Source organism: Egretta garzetta, unplaced genomic scaffold, assembly GCF_000687185.1.
Source record: "Egretta garzetta isolate BGI_Z169 unplaced genomic scaffold, ASM68718v1 scaffold508, whole genome shotgun sequence".
Lineage (NCBI taxonomy): Eukaryota > Metazoa > Chordata > Aves > Pelecaniformes > Ardeidae > Egretta > Egretta garzetta.
This window is the reverse complement of record NW_009260609.1, coordinates 1,433,343-1,440,727: the sequence shown is the minus strand read 5'-3', so window position 1 is coordinate 1,440,727 and position 7,385 is coordinate 1,433,343. Positions and strand designations below refer to the sequence as shown.

Sequence of the window (7,385 nt, the reverse complement as noted above, 5' to 3'; positions counted from 1 at the left end):
TTACTGGGCTGCCCCATTTCGCAGACTGTCTCCAGTCTCCATTTGTTCTAATGGGCCAAATTCGGGGTGCGTGACCGGGGACTTCCTTTGGCCTCGGAGAGTGTGTGCATTCAACATCTCCAGCAGCAAGTCATACACCGGGACCACATTTTTGCACTTCATGCTCAGGAGATGCTCCATTCCCTTGTTACTGTGAAGGAGAACAGAAAATAAGTCAGCGATCTGGGTCTGGCAGTGCAGAGAAGGGAAACATGCCCACGGCTTCAGGAGAGCCCTTTTTTTATTAGGAGTTAAGAGGATATAGGTGCTGTAGCCTTTGAGATCGCTTACCACTATCAACAGGAACAACATCCCAATACTTTAAAGCTGAGAGTTTTACTATTTAGAGAACCAAGGTTTGTTTTGCACCGCACAAACTGACTTCAGAAAATAATGCAGGTGTACCAAACCCTACTGAAATCAATGGGGAAGCTTCCTTGATGCTCCAAACGTGGGGGGCCCACATGCCGCAGCTTTATACATCAGGGGAATTTACAACGTGTGGCTGTAGTGACTCCTGCCTCTCCTGCCTGGTTAAGTAGGTAGAGCAAACTACCCTGGCTAACCTCAAGCCATTTGTTTCCTTGCTGCAAGTCCAGTGTCAGAACTTGCAGATGGCTACAGGCTTTAGAAGTAATTTGTTATGCAGTAAGATACAAGGAAACCTTGTTAGCTTGAGCGCTGTGTGGCTGTATCGCGACTTGGACCAACAGGAGATGTCTATTGCCATTGCAGTTGCACGTACATATACTTCAGACTCACTCAAGGTTTGGAGTTTGAAATCTAATTGCGCTTGCTCAACACCAAATTTATCACAGTGGAAGCAGCACGTAGCTGACCTGGTGGATTGGATTGGGAGGGGGCAATGCTTCCAGAAAAAGGAGGTACTGCTACAATTCAAGGGTTATAAATATGTTAACAGCAAAGAAGAAACTGAAGCCTCCCTCCTCCACCCAGCTCTTGAGAATCCTGCATCACTCGGTAATCAAGGCTGAGAGCATCAATTATTTCCAGAACAAAGCGTAATTGACTGACCAGTGCTAAGCAAAGGAGACCGGTCACAACAAGTAGCCTCCAGACTTTGGCTGAGGCAGGCACAGCATAAAAACTCTTGCTTTAATAAGAAAAATATATAAATTTTGCAAAGGCTGACAATGTTTATTCACGCCACGCCAGAACAAGAGCTCCCGCGATGCTGCGATGCGGTGTCACACCACAGCGGGCAACCCAGATGATGGCAGTGCATCAGAGCCATGAGTTGGGTTCTGCAGGGCCAGCCCTCAAACTCACCCCCAGCTCACAAACTGGCTGTTAGAGCTGCCTTTTGGCAGCCAGGTCCCTGCTGCTGCCACCTGCTCTCCCAGGAAGCTCGTTGCAAAGGTGGCTGTCCCTCTTCCAGTGTCCCTACACAAAGTCAGATGTGTCCATCTCTCCTTTGCCTGCTCCAGCCTGTTTTAGGTGGCCCTGAAGACTCCCCAGCACCGTCTTCCCTGGATGCACAGTCCAAAGCCGAGACATAAGACAGCTTTGTGAATAGCTTGTCTCTGGGCAATAATTTAAAATGACAAACAGCCTGAAAATTAAAGCATCTGTTTGTAGGGCCCTGTGTTTGAGTCTGCTGTACTGCAAGCAAAGATGGGCAGCTCGAGGAGGTCCAGGAACTGGCAGGGAGCAGAGGAACTGCTTCCCATGGGGAAAGCAGGAGTGGGGCATCGCTGTAGCACAGGTCAGTCAGCAAAAATGCTGTGGTTCCAATTAAAAGAACAAATTTGGCCTGGAACAAACATGGCACACAAAGTAGACTTTGCTCCACCAAAGCCCACACTGCAGATCAGTTTTGAAAGAGACTTTTGTTTTCGACAGAAGATGGCAGGGTGGGGTATTGCTGAAAGGCTGAATATGTGTTATTATTGTTAAACAGTTCAGGCAGATACATAATGAACAATTTAATGCAATACAGCATTTTATTATTAACACAACACTTTTGAGTGCCAGTAAGCACTCGAGTATATTGCCTGCTTAGTTGGGCTAGGAAGGAAAGTCTTACGATGACCAGAGATGAAGAGCAGTACCAGGATTCCCTCAGGACTGCTCTGGGGTTCAAGCCTTGCTTTATCGCTGTACTAAACAAACACCAACACCTCACGCATCGCACACATTCGGTAAAAATCTACCTTGCGTGTCTGATGTGAGAGAGAAGCATCAACAGATTGGCCAGGCGAGTGGTCTGCTGCTGCGAGGGGATCCCGCTCTTTGCGATAACCCACACCAAAGCGTCTGTGACCACGTTAAGCAGGTGATGCAGCTTCCTGTTGCTTTCGGGTTCTTCTGCCGACAAAGGAAACATGCCTAACCAAAGAAGAGAAAGAAACACTCCCTGCTCAGAAGGAAGAAAAAAGCTACAACTGTGGATTTTTTTTCCTGATGCAATATTCCAATAGGATTAGAGAAGACACATTCCTTGACACTCCCCCTCCAGACTCTACAAATGATGCTCTATGTGCCACACCAAGCTCCGACTTACATTCCTTTGCCAAAATTTGACAGCCACATCATTTCCAAACTGAGTAACTCTCCCAAACCCTCCTAAGACAACATGTTGAACATAGAGCCTTCAGTCCAGAGAATGGACGTCCTCTCCATTCTCCAGGGGTTTTTCCTTTGGATCACTCTGTATCTTGTAGTTTAGTTACTATTGGGAATTATAGCATTATGCTTGCTCTAATACCTTCGTGCTGGGGGGGAAAGAAAAAAAAAATCTGAGTCTGTCCTAGGGAGGGAGGAGAACATGGTGAGAGAGGCTGCTCATAGACCCAGCCAGCCATGCTCGCCCCATAGCTCATGAAGGGTGCCCTAACGCAGCACCTGCCTACAGTCAGAAACCTCAGAAGTCAGCAAAAGCAAAATAAGGGAAGTGGGGGTATGGAGAGGGAAGAGGAGAAATCACCACCAGGAAGGTCTGGAAACACACAATAACATTATTGATAGAGCAGAAGAGAAATGGGGAAAAAAGCCCAACAACTCCCAAAGATACTTATGGAAGGGCAGAGCTCCAGAACATCTTGAAAATCAGGAGTAGAAGATTAACTTTGACAAGAACAAAGAGCAGGGAGAGGTGAAAGGAGAGATTTTTTTAAGAATTGAGGCTTTGAAGAAAATATGGCTGATGAACATGGGTTTTTTATTGGGTTTTTTGGTCGGTTGGTTGTTGTGGGGTTTTTTAAGGACAAAAGAACAGCTTTTGTTGTCCGTTGAAATAAACAAGAGGGAAAACAGCTGGGCTATTCCCCTGCAGAACTGGGCTGTGAATTACACAGCAGCTCCTTGCTGAAAACAGTAGATGTAAATAGTTAGATGTTATTTTGTTTTTCGGGGTTGTTGTTTTTTTTTTTTTAAACATTAATTACAACATGTTCTGGGGAATAAAATCATTTTACTGCAGACTTGCCATGCGTAAAAGGCTGCAAAGCAAAGCTCCTATCCTGAAATTCATCTTGCAGAACTGCTGAGTAATTTCAATCATTTCTACCAATTAATTAGCATTAAATAGGGACATTTCAGCCCAATTAATCATCACACAGTTGAGTAGTTTTACTAGAACTAAGAATTAAGGTCAGGCTTGTAGAGCTGTCTGCAACTGTACACGTGACCAGGATCCACAGAGATAGGAGCAAAAGTTCCCATTGAAAAGGACGTACCCACAGCCCAGGACATGAGCCCCATCTCGTGAGAACCGTTCAGACTTTGGGTCTTTCATGCAGTTCTTACAACAGGACATAGACCCTAAATCCAGCAAATGATACCGTTTAGAAGTTTCTTGAGCAAAAAATCCTTACGAACTGACGGTTAGAAGTCCTTTCCTATTTTCTTTCAACAGCTTTATTTCATTTGATATTTCTGCCATTTTTAGGGGCTGATTTCCCAGCCACCCCCAAAATAAAAAGTACAATTTGGTGAGCGTCGGAGTCAAGCGTGTACTCACTGGAATTGAGGAGGATCATTGCCTTGACACACAGATACTCTTTGTGCTGCAGTTTCAGCTCTCGGAATCTTGAGGTCATGGCCAGGAGCATATCAAAGATCTCCAAAATTCCCTCTACGCATTTCCCCTCATCCCTATGGAAACACATTTAAAATGTTACAGAAAATGTAGAATTAAGAAACTCTGACTCAGCCAGACAAAAGTCAAAGCACAAAGGAGGCTGCAAAACACCTATCCATCTCATCTTTGGGAGGATTCAAAAGGTTCTATCATGAAATCTAAATTGAAAATTGCACTGGTATAGAAGGTCAGCACCATTAAGAAACTGATTTTCTCTTTAAAGTGCATGCAGGTAAGTATGACCATATTTCTGTAAGAGGCTTTATCCTCACAGCCAGTATAATTCTGGATAATCAGTTTGAAACTCGGCAGTGCAGGGCACAGTACCACCTTGAATCATTCTCCAGATTTGTTTCACAAGGAGTTCATACCCCAACCAGTGACATCTCTATTTGTACCTGACGAGGCCTCAGGACTTGGTGAATAAGGAAGACCCCCTAAAATAAGTTTCTTGGAACAATAAGACATTTTTAAATAATAAAACAACCTCCACTCCCATACCCCAGCACCTTTTTCTTTGTAGGTGCTTAAATGTAAATAGATTTTTGGCTTTTTGGTGATTATTGTGGTTTGGTTATGTTTATGTTTGCAAGCGTTTACTGAATGCAACTTTCTCCATTTGGGATATTAGAAATGGTCCCATTTTCTGATCTGAAAAAAACCAAACCCAACGAAACAACCCTAAGCCACTCCAAAGGGTTTAAAATTAAGCAGCAGTGAATTTTGAACCACCAAAGTTACTGTTCCAGTTTTATTGCTTTTTTTTTTTTACATGTACTGGACTAAAAAAGCAGTTAAGCTCTACAACACAGTATTCAAAGGGTTGCTTCTTATAATGTCTGGAATATGAGATATTTTTTTCTCTATAGTGTTTTTGAGAGGAGACAAACTGAAGCACAGCAGTGCAGGAGAAGGAAAGAACTTTACTCCTCTGCTGGATCCCAAGAGGAAGGTGCTGAGCCTTCAGGCTGCGAGGCCGGCACGGGCAGGTAATGCTGACCAGGTGCAGCGAGTATGGCCTGCAGAAAGGCGGCTGCCTGGATACTGCCCAGTTCCCTGTGCTCCTCATAGCAAAGGAGAATTTTAAGCTTCAGAGAAGGACAGGCAGCTGCCAGTTTCAAAACAAAGGCAGAAGCATCGGAGAAGTACTTGTCTACAAAGATTATGTAGGAGATGTATCTGAAGTTCAGCTAAAATAAAAACAATCAAGTTACGGACCAGTTTCATACACACGTCTTAAAAAAAATAAAATTACAGCATGCCCAGGTGCTTGCTAGCTCCTACCCTGCTGTGTCTCGTGGAGGTGAAGGAATGCATCAAATAAGCTCTCTCTATTCAGCACATATTCGCTCCCGAGGAACTAAATGTATCATACATTTTCAGCAATCTCAGTCATTGCATTGAACAACACAGCATGTCCTTGCATTGAATTTTATATGAGCAAATAATAATTTATTTCATATCTTTTATATATTAAATTTATTTCTCTTACTAACCCATTTTGCTTTCTGTATCTACGACAATGATTATTATTAAGCTCAAGGCACAGGACTGGTAGAGATCTGAATTTCCCCAGGTCGAAAAGGCTAAGAGACATTTTAAGCCTACGCAAAAGAATAGATTGTTTCCCTGACTTTTTACCAATGTGAAGCCCAGGTCAAATCCTCCTAAGGTCCTGTAGAAAAACATCCTTACTAATCCATATTCTTCCCTGTTGGTACATGCTGTTATGGAGAAATAATTTTTAAGCTTGCAAACACCCTGCTTTAGTTTGAAAAAATATTCCCAGTATTAGACAGCAAGCTAAGGGGTTTTTAAATCCCTTTTGGCTAGTGCTGCAATGATCATTATTATAGCTATCTGTGAAGGCTGCAGTAGTGGCAGGAAGAAAAACAGGTAGAAAAGCTACTTAAAATAATTAAAATGTGGCTTGACACTATGTCTACATTTTTTGAGGGATGTAGAGAGAAGTTGACAATGTCAGGCATTGTCCTGATGTGTCTACAGTTTCAGCATCCAGAGATCCAGACCAAAAGGAACAAAACCAATGAAAGATGTGAAAAATACAGAGAAATTTCACACTGTCAGGTGCTACAGACACTCAGGAATTTGCAAGTTCAACAATACTGTTTATGTTCAGCATTCCTTAAGCCCCTGGAAGGATGTGGAACCTCAAGACATTATTGTTACAAATACAAGTGAATTATATCGTTAGATAAAATATTAATAGCATCTCCCATACTTAATCCTCTTCCTCTTACCATTCACCCCGCCTCCAAACATGCTAATATGAAGCATTCTCAGGAAATTTATTTCTCTTACCTGTCTAATACAAGGTCTGGTGCAAAAATCAGTTTCCCAGGATGATCGATTGATCTCCACATCAAACCAACCATTAAAACTTCCATCCAGCAGCTCTCCAAGAGTCTTACTTGGTCATAGAGGCTGAGATCAATGAAGCCTAAAGTGATGAAAATAGCATAAAATAAATCAGCCTGTTTATTTCTCTGTTTTGATAAAGAAGACAGAGTGTATGAGAAATGAAAAGAAACAGAAAGAATTATGGGCTGTGAAGAAAGCCAGAGAAGGGGGCACTGACAGCAGAAACCCCAGGCTGCCATCTCCAACAGGAACATAAACATCTGTTATTATCATTGTCAAATCTTCCACAAAACATTTGAAATAAAGCAGAGTGATGTTCAAGTGCAATTACTCCCATACCACTGGTGAAACTCAAGCGAGTGCAGATGACCTGCCTTCTGCTTGGCCTCCTCTTCAGATCACAGACCCACAGCCTCCTGGCAGGCACCAGGGATTCACTCAGAAAACTCAACGTTTGTCAGAGATTACGGCATTGCACTGCAGAGGACTCCTAAGAAAACAGGCTATACTTTCCCCAGAATGCATACGGTTGTCGCTTGCAGAGGTTTTTTTTTACCTCTTAAGACAGGCACGTTTCTGGGTTTGCTGGGTGGCTTTGAAAGAACCCACTTATTGGTGCCTCTGTGCTATCATCCTCTTTGCAAGTGACATGTGTTGACCCCAGCCCATCCTTTTCCTGCCACGTCCTTCCCCAAAATTGCAATAAACCAGAAAAAAGAAAATACAAGGGTAGTTGGTGAGGGTATTGGTGTCCCCATTGCCACCATTCACAGCATCCTAGAAGCAAGAATAGAATTAATGCGATTGTGCATAAGCCTGTTTCAGCATTTAGTTGTCTCCAGAAGTGACGGCAAGGCGTCAG

The 7,385-nt window shown here is 43.2% G+C and overlaps 1 protein-coding gene across 1 annotated transcript in view; it reads right to left on the bottom strand.

Annotated features, from left to right (window-relative positions):
• Window positions 1-7,385, bottom strand: part of ESR2 (estrogen receptor 2) — a 33,493-nt gene continuing 26,108 nt past the window's right edge. Inside the window, exons 5-8 of the mRNA XM_009644860.2 lie at window positions 6,464-6,602; window positions 4,022-4,155; window positions 2,214-2,388; window positions 1-190 (exon numbers count right to left, since the gene is read on the bottom strand). Coding sequence (XP_009643155.1) covers window positions 1-190; window positions 2,214-2,388; window positions 4,022-4,155; window positions 6,464-6,602 — 638 coding nt within the window. The remainder of the gene's footprint in view (window positions 191-2,213; window positions 2,389-4,021; window positions 4,156-6,463; window positions 6,603-7,385) is intronic.